General features: G+C 32.9%; 1 protein-coding gene across 1 annotated transcript; it reads left to right on the forward strand.

Annotated features, from left to right (window-relative positions):
- The first annotated feature begins 1,841 nt into the window (after nt 1-1,841).
- Nucleotides 1,842-21,474, forward strand: LOC138307561 (Na(+)/H(+) exchanger beta-like). Its single transcript, XM_069248363.1, has 23 exons — nt 1,842-2,181; nt 6,183-6,564; nt 7,014-7,059; nt 7,475-7,516; nt 8,058-8,129; nt 8,561-8,642; nt 9,136-9,163; nt 9,657-9,763; nt 10,297-10,372; nt 10,878-10,957; nt 11,509-11,620; nt 11,911-11,992; nt 12,679-12,774; nt 13,600-13,718; nt 14,397-14,479; nt 15,888-16,016; nt 16,413-16,505; nt 17,243-17,308; nt 17,897-18,009; nt 18,345-18,407; nt 19,086-19,186; nt 19,625-19,728; nt 20,263-21,474. The coding sequence occupies exons 2-23, from the start codon at nt 6,249-6,251 to the stop codon at nt 20,893-20,895; spliced, it is 2,643 nt and encodes an 880-aa protein (XP_069104464.1). The 5' UTR covers nt 1,842-2,181; nt 6,183-6,248; the 3' UTR covers nt 20,896-21,474.
- The last annotated feature ends 1,920 nt before the right edge of the window (nt 21,475-23,394 follow it).

The following is a 23,394-nucleotide window of genomic DNA, read 5'->3' on the forward strand; positions in this document are numbered from 1 at the left end:
TTACACTTCCCAACTCACAAAGGCTAAACAGCTTTTCTTTTGTCATAACATGAAGTAAATAATTTGATCTGGTAATGACACTACCTCTACCTCCTTCCGTATGGGGAATACAGTCACATGATCCGACGCAGCTGACCAACAAACCCAGCAGTAGACATCAAATGATTTGGACATGTCCATGGGTTCATTTGTTGCACCTCAGATTTACTCTTACAAATAACTAACAAACCAGTTGTCAATCAAATCACCCGTAACTTTGCATTTTGTATTGTATTGTATTTTCTCTCATACCTACACGTGTAATACTGGCTGATCAAGGGCAATACACTCATGTCTCCTGAGTCCTGAAGCTGTTTTGCATGGCTACCCATGCAATAAAGCCTCGTGACGTCATAGCGTCAACAAAATTACTATTTTCTCGGTGCAATTTTAACAATTATTTTCAGAAAGTAGGCTGGATTTACTTTAAAAGATAAAAAATAACGGAATTTGCGTTGGAAATATCACACATATTTTTATGCAAGGAGAATTTACTTGCAGTCGCGGTTTTTATAAATTTATTTCAAAATGGCGGAAAATTATAGTATTAAAATTGCAATAAAACGTCGATGTATGGGGGGAAAATACACTTTTCTACCCTCATGATCACAAAATGTTATAAAACCCTGGGCAAGCCTCAGGTTTTGCAACATTTTGTGAGACTCGGGTAGAATACCCCAATCTTTTATATCAACGTATGCAAGAGTCTTATAAAATTGGACAGGTACACATGCATTTTTGACCACGAGACATGCCTAGAAACACATTCTAGTTGGCGATCGGTCAACTCGTAGGCACAGGTGTACTAGAAGAAGTCAGGTCTATGGTCCAGTAATAGGAAAAGTCTTGGAACAGGCAGTACATGATGGAAATTGATATTGCATGTAAAGACATTCGGGCAATCGATGTAAAATAAAAAGGGGTTCTTAAAATAATTTAATATCTATTACAGATACAATTTTAGATATACCAAATACATGAATTAGAAAAAGACTAAAATTAATTCTAAGTTGGATAAAAAAAGACAAACTATACACATTATGCATCTGATTAATGTAAAAAGAAATATTTTATCATTTTTTGTATTTTCGGTTTCAAATTTACACAGATGGTATATCTTAGCCTCAAATATTTCAAAAAGTAATTCGAGAACCCCATTTTTTTACATATTTGAAATCCTATTAGAACTGTTCTCAAATGTATGGAACTACATATAATGTACATTACTAACATTTATTAACATTATTATGATATTGGAAACATTACACTATTGTATCAGATCTTCAATCACTCGTATGACTAGGGCCATATCGATTGTGTAAGTAAATAAAATATATTTATGATGCATAGAATTTTATATCATAATTTTATAAGCAACGTTTTTTATAACGCATTCCTAAACATCCTCGACACACCAAGGGTAACTATCACTGACGTTATATCCACCCTTGGGCAATGTAATATTGCAACTGAAGACAAATCAGAAGATAACAATAACCAATAACATGCCTGCAGAGACTTTCTTCGAAAAATTTAAAGAGAGCTCAACTTCAAAGCCATACAGTGTAGAGTTTTCGATATTAAATTGTACATCAAAGGACCAAAGTACCTGCTCTAGCGTTGTCACACATACAGCCTTCGGTTTCACTACGACATATTCCAGTGGGGGATATTACACCAGTAATATTGATCGTCGAGTATCGAGGATGACCCTGAAGTGAATGGTAGTATACTTACAATCAATACTGTACATGTGTGCCTTTACTAATACACACCAACTCATTGGACTCTGGCAGTATTCCAAAAAATATTTACATTTAATTCTCGCAAGTATGTTCGGTAAAGACCACTCAACACAAACAACAACTACAAAACTTTAATTGCCCAAAGGGGATTACTGTGCATTAATCTGATAACACGCACTCTATTTTCGATCTGCTTGTTTTGAATTTAATTATAATACAATATTCACCAATCAGGGATAGAAAGATGAACATTTTCGTCACTGCGGGATAGTTACCAATATGGCACCGTTCCTGGTGTGCGCACACACCACCAAGAATAAGCATGAGCTATGTACATGTACGTGAGAAATTATGGTGAGCTTTGGAAACAACATGGTTTAATACTGCGGAACGGAAGGTATGTAAAACGTTAAAATAATCTTAAGTTTAATTGGTGGTTTTATTTTCCTTTACCATTTTCTATATCGACGGTTTGTTCTAAATTATACTATCAAGTTGTCATATTTGATTTCAAAAATGTGTCTGCAATGCTACTGTAATGAAAACGTTTTCGGTTACAAGCCTATTCATAATGTATGTTTTATTTTTTTAAATTATCATTTAAACAGATTTATAGTGGAGTAGTAAGGCTCTACTTCAGACGTTACTCAACAAACGACGATGCACAATCGTTTTTTTTTTGTTTTTTTTTGTTTTTTTTTTTTGTTGTTGTTGGGTTTTTTTGGTTTTTTTTTATTGTTTTTCGAGGTCATCCGATTCATTTGTCCTTTGATTTTAGGCGTGGCCAGATGAATACTATTAATGTTCTTTTTATATGTTCATAGGAAATAAATTTAAAAGCTAATTTCAATGATAATTATATCTGTTATGAAACAGTTCATTCCTGTCGATAACATAAGCCTTGGTAATGCATATATGTTGTATAAAAATATATATTTAGATTTCATGAAGGTTCATCGTTTCAAAGCACATGTAGAGAAATATCAGTAGTCTCCGCCATTTTTACCAATCAAATTTTTATATCATTTTATTAAGATATGTATAGCGTTAATTAAAGTATCGCTATATATCATGACAGGCTGTAATAATCTCTGGTTAGCCAGGGTACAATGCCATGATTGTTACTCATCGAAGCGGTGCTCGATCTACCCATTGTCTTTGTTATTGTAAATCGTGTTTCATTGGGATTCTAGTCACTACATACTGAACTTTAAAACCCCGTCTATAAGTGATTTTATAAGATCACATGAGCAGCTGATGTCATTAAAACCTACAAATTTCTGGATAAAACATGCATGTTTAATTAAAACTGACGGATATTATATTGATACAAATTTGAAAATAACCAGATATCTACTTCTCATAGTCAAAACTATAAAGATGGCTTGGATTATAAAGGAATCTTTAAACTAATATTTTTGGGACTCTACAAAAACTCGTTTTACAGTTATTTTTTACATTTCTGTAGTTACTTATTACATTTTAACAGTTACTTTTTACATTTTTACAGTTACTTTTTTCTACAGTTACTTTTACATTTCTACAGTTATTTTTTACATTTTACAGTTAGTTTTTACATTTTTTAAAGTTACTTATTACATTTTAACAGTTACTTTTTACATTTCTACAGTTATTTTTTACATTTTAACAGTTACTTTTTACATTTCTACACTTAATTTTTACATTTTATTCGTATTTTACACAGTTAATTTTTACATTTTACAGTTAATTTTTACATTCCTACAGTTAATGCTTACATTTTACAGTTACTTTTTTTACATTTCTACAGTTACTTTTCCTTTTACATTTTGCGGTTAAGTTAAGTTACTTATTACATTTTAACGTTACTTTTTACATTTCTACAGTTAATTTTAACAGTTACTTTTGACGTTTCTACAGTTACTTTTCCTTTTACATTTTGCGGTTAAGGTACGTACCTTAAACTTATGAACACCTATTAATTTGAAAATCTCGATGTTAAGATTTCCATTGTTGTTTTGAAATGCATTATTTAACTGGTGTATGTTTAGGTATATATAAGCCATGTCCTGTATCTGGAGTACAAACACATACACATAACACAAAATGATACCCGAAGCGTAAATTAACAATAGTATTTATCAAATCTCCCGATCTTCTAATTCATATAATCCCAAAGTCATTTCAGTCTGCATTTGTTATCAAGTTAATAAATGCATTACAAAAAATATTTAATTTTTATTCTAAAATGACGCCAACGCCAACTTCATTATCAATAATCTATGCAGTTTGTAACAATAATAATTACTCGTAATATTTGAATTGGAGCGTAACGTAATGCAATGTAGTGAAGCATAATTACAAGTCTAATTGTAATTAGATTGAATAACTACTAACTCTTCTGACAATATACATAATTTCTTGTCCATAATACACAGGCAATATTTCTTCACGTGAATTTCACGTGAACCGGGGCAAAAAAGTGAATTTCACGTGAAAATCTTCACGTGAAATTCACGTGAATTACACATGAAAAATATCACGTGAAATTCACATGGAAAAAATTTCACGTGAATTTCACGTGAAAGGGCCTTCACGTGAATTTCATATGAAATTCACGTTCATGTGAAATTTACATGGAATTTAAACGTGAAATTCACATGAAGAAATATTGCCTGTGTATTGTGTTAACATTATGTAGATAATGAAGTCAGACTTATTTGGAGTTTAAGTAACACACCTTGTCGTTGCTGGTACACTAGTAAATGCACTCTATATGAAGGGGACTGGCCATGGACTACCGGTATATTGGTACATGTACCCGTGACATATGACGTAGATACTGACGAGGGCATGAGGGTTTACAACGGCTATTCTGTTTATTATAATCTTTTATTTCTAAACAAAACTACATATGTATATTGGAAATATAATTTTTTTTGCATAGTTAACAATGTAAGAAACCTTACAAACACGAAAATAAAAACTTATTATAAAAAACAAATGTAAAACAATCAAATATGAATTCATATTGAAACACACCTGGTCAGCTCAATCTTTCCGTGACTCTGATGAAGATATTACTACGTCAGAGCCAAACCCTCGATGTAAATAGGGAAATTATCATACATTGGGTTAAGTAGCCATATGAAGCTAGTGTGTCGTGGCAATATATCATAACCATTAAGGATTAATGTAGTATAAAAACAATAACTATTCATAAAATGCTCAGCTAAAAAATGCTTTGAAATCATAAGAACCATTAATTTCCCTTTTGTACCCAAAACAAACCTTTAACAGTGCACCAGTCGTGATACAGATCTTAGTCTTATTTGTTAATGTAACAGGTCCAGAGAAGTTGGCAACCATATGTAATCGAACCCATTACCACGACTTTTGGTTTACCGCTCTACCGATGGAGATGAAGGGAAATCCACCACAACAGTATTTATATCTAAAACCTGCTACACTTAATTATAAGCCGCCTGTAGTTTAATCCAATTGCATGTCTGTTAGCATTTCGCAACAACTGTTACCCAGACGATCTATTGGTTATGGTTCTTAACGTGTTTATAATGTAATTAAATGTCCAATCTTCAACATGGTACAAGTATTCCTTATTATTTAACTATGAAACAATTTCATAATTCATTTAATGAACGCAACGCGGAAGCATCAACTTTGAAACGAACGAAGACATATGGAGATTGTACAGTAAGACCAGCCCATTACCTCATTAAGAGCAAACTAATTACATAAGGTTCAGTCGTTAATGTCAGATTCGTAGCGATAACAGAACCATTTCGACTATCAACATTCATACATGTAGTACAATATAACCCAATTATATTAAATTCTTCGGGTAATTGAAAATCTCTTATCCCGATTTCAATATAACCAAGAAGAAAGTCAATGGATAAGTGTGAACAGGGATTATATTTCATTTCACATTAAGCAGTATTTAAATACAACCTTTCTGAAAATAAAAGGATCCCACTGTACAAGTAAAATGTAAAATAACAATAATAAGCCATGACTGATCAGCGAGCGAATTCTTTCCATACAAAGCTAAGCTAATTATATAAGTTTCAGACGTCAATATATAATTTGTTATGATAACGGTACCATTTAGACTATCAATATTCATAGTATGTACAATGTGAAATAAGAATAAAATATGATGACTGATCAGCGAGTGAACTCGTCCCATACAAATCTAAGCTTATTAGTTGTTTCAGTAGTTAATTTATAGTTTGCTGTGACAACGGTAACATTTTGATAATCAATATTCATAGTGTACGTTAAATGTGTATCGAAAAGATAATGGCTTATCTGTATTTTTGTTTACTTTGTTGAAGATGAACTCTCAAATTATGCTGTATATAGTTTTGACAGTGATGACGTCATTTTACATTTCAGAATGAAAATGCCCACTGAACTGTTTGTGGACTATCCTTCCTAGCATTAAGCCTACTCTTGAAGGAAATGGCGAATACAGCTTTAGAAATTCCAATATGTTGTCTTCTTGTGTTCGTAGCTGCAATATCATCGGCATTTTCATCATCTACAACGCAACCTCATTTAGATCACGCGACAGTGCTAACCAATCAAACTTCTGAGAATTTCACGGAATTACACGAGTACAGCAATGACACAGAAGATCATTCTACGGAATCTCACGAAGATGTCAACCATACAGAAACACATTATCACGTAGAAGTTTTCGAAATTCGTTATCACCACATTAGAGAACCTTTTCTTTTTACTTTGGTTGTTTTGGTAGCTGCTATAAGTAAAATAGGTGAGTGCTCACATACTGGTTTGGGAATTATTCACACACACCCCTCCCCCAGAACACGCACCTCGCACTTCACACACGCTACACACTGCATACATGGGATGCCGTCCTTACATGACCCTGGATGTTAATAGGACGTTAAAATAATCAAACAAACAAACAAACAAACCCCTCCCCCAGAAAATTACATACATAGCATAATTTGTCAGTATGGCGTTACAAATAGGTATATCATTTCGATTTGCTAATTTTAAGATTGTATCATGATTATCATGATCATTCGGCTGGGGAGTGAAACGGCTTTAGGGTATTCTTCCTAACATATATAATTATTATTTAAATGTTATGTATAAGAATGTTAAAGATAATCACTTCTGAGAACCAACAATACTTGACGTTTAGTAATTTGTTATGAAGTATAAGACTAACATTTCTAATGGTTTCTATTGTAGGTTTTCATTACGCAAATAAACTGTCCACAATCGTCCCTGAATCATGGTTAGTACACTCCTACGTTTTGTACGTTGTCTTTAGTGTCGTAAAACGTGTACCGGGGGCGGAGTTTGCCTAATAGTAAAAGAGGTTTTGAAATGTTACCATAAGTATTTATACATCAATAGCGTCTGCAATTTTAGAACATCTGTTATATAAAGACGTTTTATTCAATTATTCACGAAACGTTTGAATTCATGGTTGTGAAATTACGTGAATATTAGCATCAATAAAAGATAGCTAAATTGCTAAATCTGGTCTTTTACGAATTAAGAAACGTTTGTATTTGATGCCTTCGTAATATATTTAGTTGGAATATTTAATATGAATAATAGAAGAAACAGTTTTATTCTATAGCGGTAGGAGTATTTCGTTAACTTTTCTTGCTATGCTTTATCTCTGTTACCTTACATATTTCCAGCCTTCTATGTATTGTCGGAACTGTATTTGGAGCAGTCATATAGTAAGTATACAAACAAAAACTATCCATTTCAGGTTCAAACTATCAGCTTGTGCTACCTGTTTTTGATTGAATAATAAATATGTATATAAATAATATCACTCAATGGACATAGGAAATTGGTCGTTATGGGCAAGTGGTCGCCATAAGCAGGTCAAAATGTGTTGGAAATAATCATTTAGCACCGTACGAAAGTGGTCTGATTACGCAGGTGGTCTGTATACAGAGGTTGATCGATTGACTGATTGATTGATTGATTGATTGATTGATTGATTGATCGATCGATCGATCGATCGATCGATTGATTGATTGATTGATTGATTGATTGATTGATTGATTGATTGATTGACTGATTGATTGATTGATGGGGTTTTACGTCATTGTTCTAGTTCCAGGACACTGTATACTGAGGTGATAGGTAAACCAGTCATCATGGTATAGTCAAGAATTCATTTGGAGTAAAATGAACATACAATGTATTTCCTACACCATAATATATCATGTCGAAAATTCCTGAAATAAACTTTATTATTTTCTTCCGTAGTTTTACAGGATCTGGCGGTGATCTGAGAGCTTTCTTTACTCCAGACACTTTCTTCAATTACTTGTTACCGCCGTAAGTACAAACTGTTATCTCCACTGGGCGTAATTATCTTAACGGTAGGAACATAAGTAAAAATAGATACATAATTACATAACAGTCTTAATGCAATGAAAATATTACCGCCCTTACAATTATGTGCCTTACATCAGTGACTATCTGTGAATCTCAAGACAGTTTGGTTGAGGATGTGAAAATATGTTTGCAAAAAACAATTTCACATTTCATATTATTTTAATGTTTATATAATTATCGTTTGATGTTTTATGTTCTTCGTTGTATATAGAACATACAATAAGCATACGCTTAGAAAAATGTGATTTTATGCATTAACTATCAGTTACATAGAATTACACAGAGTGAAAGATGGTGCTACACCCAAATAATGGTTAGTAGTGGAATGTATAGAAAAAACAAATATAACATAATTATTACCTTGATTTCAGAATCATCCTTGAATCAGCGTTTTGTTTGTACGACAGGGCATTCACCGAAAACATTGGAACTATTCTCATATTTGCAGTTTTTGTAAGTGATTGTCATTTTTTTCGAATATTATAAAGCTTCCATGTTCTCTCAAAATAAAAAAAATATGGTATTCAAATTACAGTATTTTTATTTCCACTTAACGCAGATTAAGTGAACTTACCAATTTTTTTTCTTTACGTTTGCTTAAAAAAGAAACTTTGAACGAAATTTTAGCCGTAGAGTGAGGATTGGACATCGATATATTTCATGATTGACTGAAACTTTCCATCAATAATTTAAAATTACATACAAAAATGTCACAATAGGTCTTGAGTCTTTATTATGACCATGTGATTGTAATGAAAGCAAAATATCCTTTATACTATTGATCTTTCTTTACATGATGCATAAATGAAATTTTGAATCATAATAATAATAAAAAAGATTTCCCTGAAAACATCATGCATCATTGTATTTTATAATATTACTAATTTAGAAAATACAATTTCATTGCCTGAAATTAATTAATTGAACCAATTTTATTCTGCTCCAGGGTACTATAGCATCGTGCGGGCTTGTTGGTAAGTAAAAATATATAAAAATAATACCAATTAATGGTAGCTTTGGCTCATTCTCGACATTAGATTGTTAACAAACTATGCCCCCAAATAATGCCGAGACAAACATAAATTCAACTGATATATTGATATTATTACTAAATACTTTGAAGCTATTTGTCAGGATAACATCATGTGATTCTAAAGTACTTCAGTTAAATAACTAAAAAGAACAACTATTACCATGAGACATAAAACCGACTTACCGCAGACTCCCAATAATACAGACATTCATACCAAACCAATCCTGATGAATTTCTATTGCTTATAAACGTGACGTAGTTCCACGTGACAAAATCTGTTCATGTGAATCATTTTATGAGCATTTATGCAATGTAGATACATCAACAAGGATAGGCAGTAAACTTCGGCTGTTAACAAACTAACTAAAAATCTAAGAATCCAACTTAACCACACCCAGTGAGTATATGTCATTGGTCACAAAATGTATTTACAGGCCTATCACTGATCGGTCTACAGTACTGTAACGCGATGGAATACGTAGCAGCCCCGGTCCAGTTATTAGTATTCAGTGCCCTGATTGTGGCTGTGGATCCCGTAGCTGTAAGTTGTACTGTATAAAGTGATATGTTTGTGGGTACTTAATTTCGTACTATGGGTAGAACTATTCATTACAAGCTTTTATTAGTACAGCGACTTATGTGATGTTTTAACCAAATTCGTTGATATCTATGTTAGTGCTTCAATAATAATCACTAAATCAACGAGCTTTTCATGTAATACCATATTAGGAATTAAGGCGTTAAAATATCTTCAGATGTGTTATAAGATGAAGTAGAACATTTTATGAAAAAAGTTACGCAAGTAAATGGATCGAAACGGCATATTATCGAGTCTTCTAATAAAAGTGACAGTCGTTTCCTGATTGGCAGCGACTGTCAACAATGTACATGATGCCACATACATGTACACCTTTTAACCCTATGTTATAACTGCTTTGCAATGTGTATATTGCCAGATTTAAGATTGGATTTTTTTTACTATTTTTATGATAAAACGTTACTACTGATTTACCTTGTAGAATGTACCTAGTAATATATGAAGTAAAATATAACAATGTTGTGTGTTTGTTTCAGGTTCTTGCTGTGTTCAACGAAGTAGGAGTCAACAGGGTGTTATATTTTCTTGTCTTTGGAGAATCACTTCTTAACGGTGAGTTGATTCCCGTTTCGTAGGCAATTATTGAAATGGAGTTAATCATCACCTACTTAGCAAAGATGAATATCAAACTGAATACAGGTATCATAGTTTACTGCTATTTTCGTTTGTGGGTTCCTTTTGAGTTGTCCTTTTTAGCACTTGTCATCAAACCCATGACGTCATCATTTTCTGCTGTTTCTGTTTTCTTTGTGAATATAGAAACGACGTAATATTGACTGTTGGTTTGATTACCAAACGCTTCCAGAAATTTCATTCACACGTTCACCGTAAACTTCTGACATTGCGTTAAGCTGTCTTGAACGATATTGACCACAGCGCCGTACTTGTAATATCTTGCATGCCCTTTTACATGTATATACTGTATATCTATAAATGTCACGGTTCAGTTGGATTGTTATTGGATTCAGTTTTTATAATTTAATTTGAGTAAACGTATACTTGTAATAAAACTTGACCTTTATTTTTGTCGAGTAAAGTTTCTCTTTTTCTCCACCAGATGGAGTAACAGTCGTCCTGTATAATGTCCTACAAGCTTATAACTTGATTCTAAAGGAAAGGGTGATAACTCTAGAAGACGTAAGTTAAATATTTTATATGCTAAGGGGGTATTACATTCTTTCTGTTTTCTATTTTGAATTTAAAGCCACTGAGACAAGAGACAATTTACATCTCAAAACTAGATAAAAGAAGCCAACTTGTATATAAGCATATCATATCGCCGATGAAGCCTTTTTTTACAAATTAGAGTTCATGCTATGTCTTTCTTTGGCCTATCATTCATGAGATGAAACGAAAGATATAAAATATCTTTTGAATATTTGCATATTTTTTAATGTTTTTTATACTAAACATCATATAACAAAACGCTCCGCCACGCCACTGTAGTATCTCGCCTCTGACTGGGTGATACACCGGCGTAATGATTTCATAGAAAAAAAGTGTTCTTCATGAAATTTAGATTTTCACGAGATCAGATTGAATTATACTGTTTTATTTGGAGGGCACACTTTTGTGCTTGTGTTATATATCTCATTAAAATATATGTGAATTTACCTTCAGTAAAATATTTTAAGATAAAACATGTCAAAAAGACATTAATGTATGAGATTCACCTACCTCTTTTCCAGATTATTCTTGGGATTGTGAAATTCTTCGTTGTGTGTTTTGGGGGTCTAGCTGTAGGATTGATCGTCGGAGTACTGTGTTCCCTTCTAACAAAATATACAAACACAACTAAAGGTAATTATTTATCATGAAAAATGATATACCCCTTAAAACACACATGGGAATAATACCTCATTATAAGATTGTTTTATTAGCTGCTTAGTGGAAAGCTGCATTTAGATTGCGTTACCGTGTCAGCAAACAAAAAAAAAACCCGTTTATACTTTATATGTTTAATGAGCCTTTTAGCCTGAATGAAACAATTATTTTATTGACATTAATCTAAGGGATAACAAGGACTAACACATTTGTTATTTGATTCTTTTTGATCGAATTAAAAAAAACATTTATTTATCTCAATATAGTGATAGAACCTGTTGTCATCTTCGGAATGGCTTACACCGCCTTCTTAGTGGCTGAGATGTTTCATTTTTCTGGAATAATCAGGTAAGTTATACCTGAACATTGAAATTATCATCTCATTCTATATTTTCCTTATTATACAAACAAGATTAGAAAAATAATTGATTGAATGAATATATATACAAACCTATACAGTATTACCGTTGGGCATATTTGAGATTAAAACTAACCTTAATGTTAGGACGTCATTGGCATCAATCAAGATGACGATTATCTGCAATTGAAGCGTCTTATTATTTTTTTTTGAAATTCCAGAAGGTAATTTGGTATATTAACTTTCACTTGTTTAGTACATAAACTAGCAAAGTTCAAAAAAAAAAAAAAAAAAAAAAAAAAAAAAAAAAACAATGTGACGTCACTAATGCATAACGGCAACCAATGATCGTCATAATGGCTGTTCCATCTTGTGGAATAACGTTGTTGATAAACGGTTTTCTTTGTCTATCTCAAACAACTGTAAAGTAAAGACCCTTAAAGCGAGCAAAAAGTGAAAATACAAGCATTAGACAAAGCTCTGAAATCTATATAGAATGCAGAATTCATTAAAATGTTATTTAGTAATTCAAGTTCATGTTTATAAACTACCTCTGATTTAATTATACTTAAATATCATTCACTTATGTAATAAAAGATACTATTTTATAGCTAGTAAATAACTTATTTGAGTAATTTATCAGTTTATTTACCTTTAAACCTGTTGCATGTTACAGTTTAATTGGATGTGGACTAGTACAGATGGCATATTCTCTCCCTAACCTCACCAGTAAATCTCAAATCACCGTCAAATTCTTTTCTCGTGTCCTAAGGTAAGATTTAGTTTTATATAAAACGATAATCTGTTTATCTTATTCAAGTAACTGTTGAATATAACGGAATGTAATAATATCTAATTTCCCATGAGATGGAAATGATACGATAAAATATATAATTAAGCTTGCTTTTTGTGACACCTTTACTTTCCATGTTAATATTTCCCTGCAGCTCCACGAGTGAAATTATTTTCTTTCTATTCCTTGGTTAATTGTTTGTCCGGCCTGTGATTTGTAATATTTTTGTATGATATTCTCCATGTTTATATTTTACCTGCAGCACCACGAGTGAGATTATAATCTTCCTATTCCTTGGTTTACTGGTTGTCCGGCCTGTGAGTTGGGATACTTTCTGTATGATATTTTCCATGTTTATATTTCCATACAGCACCACGAGTGAGATTATTATCTTTCTATTCCTTGGTTTACTGGTTGTCCGGCCTGTGAGTTGTGATACTTTTTGTATGGTATTCTCCATGTTTATATTTCCCTGAAGCACCACGAGTGAGATTATTTTCTTTTTATTCCTTGGTTTACAGGTTGTCCGGCCAGTGAGCTGGGATACTTTTTGTATGGTATTCTCCATGTTTATATTTTACCTGAAGCACCACGAGTGAGATTATTTTCTTTCTATTCCTTGGTTTACTGGTTGTCCGGCCAGTGAGTTGTGATACTTTTTGTATGGTATTCTCCATGTTTATATTTTACCTGCAGCACCACGAGTGAGATTATAATCTTTCTATTCCTTGGATTACTGGTTGTCCGGCCAGTGAGTTGGGATACTTTCTGTATGATATTCTCCATGTTCATATTTCCCTGCAGCACCACGAGTGAGATCATTATCTTTCTATTCCTTGGTTTACTGGTTGTCCGGCCTGTGAGTTGGAGTACAGCATTAACACTGTGGACAGTTCTGCTGATCACCGCCTACAGATTCCTCGGTAACACGTTATCTTCATTCAAACAGTACATTTCATCTCATCGATATTCCATGCATTACTATCACTTTCGATATATCTTCCCTCTAATATGCCATAGCGAAACTGAAGGCTTTCAGGAGAAAATAACTGATCTTCTAATGAAGATAATGTAGAGATAAACGTTCGACTTTAAAGCCATCGATTTCATTACATGGTATCGTTATTCGATTCTTATGACATACATTAAAACGCTCAACTACCTTACTCGGTTGCTGTCGCATAACAGAACCTTCAGCTTTACTCTGAGATATTCAAGGGTCGGATATGACGGCAGTGATAGTATCCCCTGGGCTATCAAGGATGCACATACTGCAAATGGCCTGCATTTTTGTGTCAATAAATTAAATTTTGTGTGAAATATGGTAACAAAACTTAATGTACAATGATGTATATATTTGTGGTGCACAATTCATGTATACTGTAATGATAACTGAGCGATGTGACAGATTTTCAGACAGTTTCAGGTAATGCCAATTTATGATATTTGTGATATAAGAAAAAACGGAAGTGTTATCTCACGACTTTTAAGATTTATATCTGAATATTTGTCTAACTTTTCTTTTAAACACAATGTGTCGATTAACTCTTATAATATACAAGTATTGTACAAGTATTGTTCAGATGGAACCTTTTTTGCAGTTGTGTTCCTTTTTTCATCCCTCATCAATCGGTTTGACAGATACAGCGTCAGGAAGATAAGATATGATGAAATGTTTATCATGGTAAGTAACTTACACAGTCACTTACAAAGCAGTCTTTTCATTTATGGTAACAGCCATTGTTCAGGGATTTCTCGTGTAAAGAGTTAAGTAATTCGTCATCATTATCAGTGCGAAATGTTATACATGGTGGCTGTAGCTACTGAAATTGTTATTTTACAAATCATTAATATGACATTTTAGCATTCATCGCGGATGTTGTAAATTTTTATATTCAATTTAAAATAAGTTTCAATTAATCCAAATTATTCAACATTTTGAGTGTTCATTTCAATGTTAATCATGGATATCATGTTTTTGATTTTACATTCATGTTTCATTTCAAAATGCTGATATTGCAATTTACACAAATCATTTACAGTATACATTGTAATGGTCAACTCGGAAATCAAGTTTTTCGTTTGTATATTCAGGTTCAGCCGTTTCTTCCGAAATGAATACATAAACATCACAAATTCCAAACAAGTATGACTAAAAGGTCCGACTTTAACGTCAACCAGATAAACCTTCTGTATTTAATTTAATGTGTGAATGTCTTGTCTAATCTAAAGATCTAAAGTGGTATACATGGAGCTGTATTTGTATGGATATCTTCTTATTTCTGTCATATCTGTAGAGCTATGGACATATACGTGGATGAATGTCTTCTTTTTTGTCTAATCTCTAGGGCTATATTGGTATCCGTTTTATGAATGTCTTTTGTCCTATCAATTGAGCTATGGCGGTATACGTACCTATGAATGCCTTCTCATTTTTGTCCTATCTATAGAGCTATGGCGGTATACGTACCTATGAATGCCTTCTCATTTTTGTCCTATTTATAGAGCTATGGCGGTATACGTGGAGCTGTATGCCTTCTCATTTTTGTCCTATCTATAGAGCTATGGCGGTATACGTACCTATGAATGCCTTCTCATTTTTGTCCTATTTATAGAGCTATGGCCTTCATGCCTTCTCATTTTTGTCCTATTTATAGAGCTATGGCGGTATAGCTATGATGCCTTCTGGCTATTATAGAGTATGGCGGATACTTACCTATGAATGTCCTATCTATATCGATGGCGGTATACGTACCTATGAATGCCTTCTATTTTTTTTATAGAGCTATGGCGGGCTATGAATGCCTTCTCATTTTTGTCCTATTTATAGAGCTATGGCGGTATACTACCTATGAATGCCTTCTCATTTTTGTCCTATTTATAGAGCTATACCTATGAATGCCTTCTCATTTTTGTCCTATCTATAGAGCGATGGCGGTATACGTAGCTATGAATGCCATCTCATTTTTGTTCTATCTATAGGGCTATGGCGGTATACGTACCTATGAATGTCTTCTCATTTTTGTCCTATCTATAGAGCTATGGCGGTATACGTACCTATGAATGCCTTCTCATTTTTGTCCTATTTATAGAGCTATGGCGGTATACGTGGAGCTGTATGTTTCTCGTTAGTGGCCCTACTAGATGAGAAAGCCTTCCCTATGAAGGATATGTTTGTCACATCCACCCTCTTTGTTATTTTCTTCACCGTCTTTATTCAGGTTTGTATACACACTTTAATGTCCTCGCATTTTCACATCTACACCTAATCGATTTATAAAACAATTAAACGTCAATTTAATTTTACAAACTTAACAAGTCATCTAATCAGGATCAAGATCTTTATACAAATACCGATTTTATTTTATCTTGGTGCGATCATCTTTTGTGAAGAAATGGTATGTATTTACACATACACACATGTGCATATAAGAAATATCTAACTGCGTTAAAATCAAGATTATTTCAGTTAGAACATATATTATTTAGTTATACCAGTATAATTGTGTTATCTCCCGCAGGGAGAAACCCACGTTGTTGTTCTATCTTCTCCATATTTGTATCTTTATCCCAAATGTTAATATATCTACTGAATTAGTGTATGTATTTTGTACTAGGGAGCGACTATCAGACCATTTGTTACATTGCTTAGAGTAAAGCTAGCTTCAAAATCTGAAAAGACTTCACTTGTAGAGGAATTGATGAGTCATGTAAGTATCATTATTTATGACAAGGACGTAGATCTCGCTTATAAATCCTTGTTTATGATGACTAATGTACACTTACTATTTTTTCATGGGAATTCAAATTTCGCTATATTTGCGATCAATTTCCACGGACCCGCGAATAGAACATAAAGGTTGACAAATAGAAATAATCACTTTTTGAAATTCATTTCTCCCTAGACTAATTACTGAACATTTGTATATACCCATTATCTACTAAACCAAGGACTTATATGAGAAGGATAAGTCACACTGGGTTTTGGGGGAGTACAAGGCAGGAGCTTATGTGTTTGTGCACTGACTGTGACGTTGAGCGACGACTGATTTTCCTTTGATATCCGCCGGCGCAGCTTTTGATGTAGCTTGCGGGTGCGAGGGTTATCGTCTTACTTTCTGAAGCGGGCCGTCATTTCATGAGCTGTCGTATTTTTTAACGAAAATTCAATACATATCCTCTAATTATTCCTTCCTTAAAACAAGTTATAAACGTTGTGAAATTTAATAAACTTTACATTGGTGTTTCGTTTTACTCGATAAGACAAGTATTTGTTGAGAAAAACGGTTTTTATTCCCGGTTCATAGGCGTCTCGCGTGGTGTTTAGTAATGTAAAGAGACGGTCACGAATCCTTCTCACTTATAAATCCTTGACTAAGCGTATTTTTCTTTTGTGGAAATCGTCATGGCTAAATATACTTCTTGATTTTGAAACACTTTACTATAGGTAAACGATCATGTGATGGCAGGCATAGAGGAAATAATTGGAAACGAAGGCAGAAACTCTATGAGGGTTAGTAGGATTTCTATTATATAATAACAATATATTACAATGAGTATAGAATCTGATATATCGTATATTTTTGTTTTGTTTTGTTTTTTATTGTTGTTTTGGCGCCTAAGTTTATAATTGCAACGCATGAAAGGTTTTTGAATGGAATAAATGATAATTAAGTATTAGGGGTTTTATTAAGATTCTATTATTTTCGTATTTTTGTTCACAAGCTATTTTAACCATCTCCTTACGTTAAAAACTCAAAAAGCAATTGTTTGAGGCAGCTTACTCCATTTATATTGGCCTGGTTTAAAATTATTTGGAAAATTATTTTTCTTTATTAATTGTTATATTGTTGTTTGTAATACAATAATAATGTATATGAAGACAAAATGATTGTAGATATTTTCTATATTACACTTTGAGCCCTAGCAATCCTGCTGTATATTTCAGAGTTTCTTGATTGCATTTTTTGAATGCCTTGTTTTGACCTAATAAGCAAGATCTACCGACAAAAAGGACAACTGTCTTTGTAAAATACAAATGCAGAAGTCTTTACTAAAACACTTTAATATATATTAATATATATATATGTGAAATCAACAGGAGTGGTTTTATCACTGGGATGAGAAGTATGTCCGTTCTATCCTTCTACGGGATCATGACCTGAACGAGGTCCAGTACGAGATTCTCCAGTGTTACGAAAAACTCGTAATGAAGTAAGCATTTGTACACACTAAAACTGTATTTTCGTCCACCTCTGTATAAAGACCAGCTGTTCATTGCATTTTAAATGGCCAATTTCAACACTATTTAACCTCTGCATTAAGGCCACCTAGTTATAACGACATTTTTTCTCTGTTTCTATAATGGTCTTTATAGACAGGTTTTTATTTATTACCTGATGCTGTTGTCTGGGTTTTTGTTTTTGATAGTTTATACCTATGCCGATATCTTTAATGAAGTATTTTGAATATAATTTAATCGTCGAATTTGTTTTAGAAAAAAAATCACTTAAGGATTAAGGCTGAAAGGTTCTTTTACTTAATTTCAGGGAACATTACAAAAATTTACACATGAGTGGCGCCAAGAATCTTCCCAAAGATGCTGACACACTGTACGTATCACTTTCTAGTACATAATGATGTGCTTCACATTAATTCAGCCCACTTAAATTGTATTGATATGTAGAATGATACCAAATGTTCTCTAGAGGAATGATTATTGTACTTGTTCGTGAAAACAGAGTCAATACCTGTACATTGAAGAACAAAAATAAAAGCAATAGAATTTTGAAAACATTGTATCCAATTAATTAGCAATAATTCCAGTATTTGTTTATGGTCCATAAATATCTATACACAATTTCTAATTCCAATAATCCATAATTGTACATGACGTATGGTGTTCTTTCAACAAAAATCTACTGTAAACAAGTAGTTGTCGTGACTACTTAAATGCTCGATTAACACTTCAAATTAAAGTTACGTGGATTAAATTTCGTGGATAAATTTATTTTTCATCATAATTAAGGCATTTGCCAATTCACAAATCGACCGTGATCTCGAAATTCGAAAATTGATCCACAGTATTTTAAAGTATTTGTCAAACAATCTTGATTTTAATGAGATATATTTTATAATATTTCTTTGTCTACATGGGAAATTTGACACAATATTCACAACTTATATTAAGCCATCTTCCAAAAGATCTTACAAGTAGGCTTTTTAAAACTGTAAAAAGGGAGGTTACTCCCAAATACTGTTGTGACTTCACTACTACTCATGACTTCCAGGAGGAATGTAGACAGTTCGGCCATCATCAGACAGATCAGAAGGAACAGTATCCTACCTGTGGACACGTTACACGAAGAAGAGGAGGACGAGACAGAATCAGGTAAAATAGTATTTTAAGATAGTACCTGATGAAAAAAAAATAAACAAACGCGATTTTGAATTAAAACGGGATATACATGTTTTCTTTTAGGTTTCAAATTTATTTTATTATCCGGCAAGTTAGATGGATGTGAGTGTTTACAATGTGCAACATGCAGTCACTCATAGGAGGTCTATTTGAGTTTCCTAACTTAATGTTAACGAATATCTGACTTCGTACGGGTTCAATTTTCATGTCCATCTGACTTCGTACGGGTTCAATTTTCATGTCCACAGCAATATCCAACGAAATCGTGAAAATAAAATCTATTTAAAAATTAATGATATTATTCTACATCAATTTATGAACGTTTTTAGATTCAGGCAAATATCACAATTTCATAATTTCATTTGTTGAAGATCAAAGAATGATTTGAAAAGTCATCATACTATTTTTCAGATAACTCTAGCGTAAAATTTACGCTGGATCCCGCCCCGTCGTCACCGATGGAGTTAAGGAAATTCCTGGATAAAAATGCCCAAGGGAGAAGACCAAGCTTAACAGTGCGTACTTTACGATATATTCAAATGATATAGTAACACCTTGGATGAAAGTTGTACCTATAATGAATGACGATATCTTAGTGATATTAACCCCAATGTGATTACCATTTCTATGTGGCCCTTTAAGTACGGAATTTAAGCAAGTAATTCGTACAGTAAAGTTAAAAAAATGTGTCTAATTTTCGTGGCGGGTTGTCCTATATCCAAGACACAAAAAATACAAGCCCTGGATGGGCAAACAAAACGTTCACATAAAAAAATAACAAACAAAAACCAAAAACAAACCCCAACAACAACAACAAAAAATAGATAAATATAATAAAACACCGATTGTTTCAGTGATAACGTAGGTCGGTCGATTATGAAAGTCTAGTCCAGTATTGGGAAATATATGACCTGGCAAAAGCCAGGACTCGAAATTCGTTTCAATATCACTTGATAGACTAATTTGTTTGAATTATAAATCTTTGTTACATACATTTTATATACTAGCAAATGCAAATCTATAAAGTGAAATTGTTTTGTTCATTACAGCAAAACATTTTCGGATTTAGTAAGACATCTGGTTTAAAAGTGGAGGACAGGCGTAAAATGAGGCGGCCGAGTATCACTTTACTCGAACAACAGTGGGCAAACAAGAGACAGACAAACTTGAGGCTACAAAGTACGACTTTCATGAGGAATAAATGGCAACGTCCAAAATCATGGTCAGAGGAGGATGCTGTGATCGCGCTACAGAGAGGAAGTAGTGAGATCGTACCGGAACAACGCAGGCGCGCAATGACAGTTGACCCAACCTCCACCAGGAATAGTCGACCGCAATTGGTTGAACTGAGAAATAAACCAATCATGGAGTCAGTGGATGAGCATGTTGCCTTGGAAACAGATACAATGTCGGAAGTAGACCCCCTGTTATTGGCTGAAAGAGTAAAGGAGAGTTTTGACAACTTGTCAGTGGAAAACGAACTTAATCATATTGCACGCAATATTGGCGAAGAAAGAGAATGTAATGGAAGACTGCGCTATGTGAATAGCGACGAAGAGAAAGATGAAGTAAATGGGAGTAAATCAAGTTCATATGATTCTCTTCTGCAACGGCAAAATGACGTTCTTGGGGAAAATCATCCGAATGAAACTAGTTATCTCGAAGATGAAACAAGACATTGATATTTTCATTATTTGAATTCAACTTCAGGAATTTTTAAGATTATTTTGCTTTGGAATAAATGCTCACTGTGTAGAAACTTTCATGGCTTAATTTTATCCTGTAAAAACAAAAATGTATAAATACAAACTTTTTTTTTCAATATTGTTTCTATTTTTTCAAATGCGAACTACGAATGCTTCAATTTAGAAATAAATTGAAATATCGAAACCATGAACGGATGTAACAACGTACTAGTATATATGTATGCTAAGAAGATGTTAAATTTCATTGTATGTGTCATTTCGATACGACTGTGATCATTTGATTGTTATAAATTTCGTCTCTAATTCATATATATTAAATATATTAAACTGCTGCTGGACAGCGTTTATGTACTTTGTAGATATCACATTTTTTATTATCATTATCAAGAAATTTTCAAAAACTGTTTTATATGCATAGTGTTAACAATTATGTGACGTCAAAGAAACACAATTTAACAAAGGATTTCATTGATATGTCTTTGTTGATCCTAAGGTTTAATTTGAATTTCCTGTTGACATCTTACTTCGTTGATGATTATATAATTATGCGACATTATGACAGGTGATTATTGTCTTCTATGACGTTATTTTTTAAATTTTAAGTTATGGTCGATGACCTCTTCTCCTGTGTTTCTGCTTCTGATAAAATTGAAATGTTGTGCAAATCATGAGTTGGAAAAGTCATAAGAATAATTAATTAACTTTGTCTTATTTGTATGTTTTACCATTGAATGAAAAGGCACGTTTTAAATAACCTTGCTTCTTCACTTACATTTTTATCGTTCTTAGATGGCCACATTGAAATGTAACTGTAAATCTACATTATAGTTGTTTGCAATGAAACGCACGTATATAAAACAATTCTTCAAAATAGAGATACCATTGCAAAAAAAATCCATGTAATGCATTTTGTAATCAGAAGTCTAATACGCCGTGTCAATTAGACTAAACTAATTTTAGAATTACTATAGCAGACGTCAGATGTCATGATCAGGTCTGAGTCACCTACACTGAATCAGTTCACTGTCAATGTACAGTGATATCAATGGGAATTTAAAACAAATACAAGTTAACAAGATGCTATACTTGATGTTGCTTGTTTACACCTTCGACCCTAGTTCGACTCTTAATTATTATTATTGAAATGTCCCTCTTGCTAATTGTTGCTACTTATTGTGAATTTTAGAGTCAAAGATATGATGATAAACATATACACAAGACATTGCATTTGCAAACATCCCAAATTTCCTTACTAATAATTATTAACCAATATCAAATTGATATATTTTCGTAAATTTCGCATTTTTGGTGCGATCATAAATCTAAGGAATATTAAGCTGAGTATGTGTTTTCCTTGAATTACATAACGTAAATGGCGAAGGTATACAAGATTTGTGTTTTGTACATTTGTACAACTTGTAGACTCGAATTGATTTTCAGGACTGTACCGTCCAAAGGATTTACGTTGATCAGTGTACGGAAAGCAACATGTACCCATACTTAATATCCAGTATACACGTCAGTTCATTTTATTTGGTGGTATATAATGTTCATCCGCTAAATTCAATTTCCTTGAAAACTTTGGGAAAACAGATCTGAGTAAAATGCAATGATAAATACAATGTGTATCAGATCTATTAAGACCGTGTTTTAATACGTTATCCTGATTACATCATCAGGATATTTGAAATAAAATTATAATTATTTAAGGATTAACTTGAATAGATTTTTTATGTTATGGAGATATAACACAAAAATCTGAGTGTACTCTAAATAAACCGCGAAGCGGTTTATGATGAGAGTACACTCAGATTTTTGTATTATATCTCCATACATAAAAAATCTATTCAAATTAATCCTTATAATTCAAGATATTCTCTTCAACATTTAAAATTCATTTTGGGACTCTTTTGTCTATGAAATTATTACGCCGTCATCTCAGCCAATCAGAAGCGACGTTACAAACGGCGACGCCATTTTTTCCTTTATGGGCTGATAAAGTAAATTTTTAAGCCAATGCAAATGCTCGTAACAAGCAACATTGAATTATTGTATTTTAAGATCCACTATTACGACATTAAAGTCATGTATGGTATATAACAGGATACGATGATTCAATTATTCGGACAGTTTGTACAGAAGAATATTTATCATCATGACTTTATGATAGAGAATGTTACTGTATATAGAAACATTTCACCCCCATAAGAATAATACGACCGTACAAGAAATAAGTCCGAAATATATATATGTGATGAGAAATATTACATTTGTTTTGATACACATCATTTGTCTGTATTATCTATGCATGACATTTTAGTTTAGTGCCGACTTTCCGTCATATGTATCCGACGGTGACGATGATACACATGCACACCAGGATACATGTACACAAAGTAAAAATATAAATCATCCGAACAGCAACCTCATCTGTTACTCTGGCAAATGGGAACAGTGTGCGATATCACACTTTAA

This window comes from Argopecten irradians, chromosome 14 (genome assembly GCF_041381155.1).
Source record: "Argopecten irradians isolate NY chromosome 14, Ai_NY, whole genome shotgun sequence".
Taxonomy (NCBI): Eukaryota; Metazoa; Mollusca; class Bivalvia; order Pectinida; family Pectinidae; genus Argopecten; species Argopecten irradians.

Bases quoted from the DNA above. Each gene is read 5' to 3' on its own strand.
- LOC138307561 (XM_069248363.1), top strand. From the start codon at position 6,249: ATGGCGAATACAGCTTTAGAAATTCCAATATGTTGTCTTCTTGTGTTC. The intron at 6,565-7,013 runs GTGAGTGCTCAC...TTTCTATTGTAG, and splicing joins AGCTGCTATAAGTAAAATAG to GTTTTCATTACGCAAATAAA. The intron at 18,408-19,085 runs GTACGTATCACT...CATGACTTCCAG, and splicing joins CCCAAAGATGCTGACACACT to GAGGAATGTAGACAGTTCGG.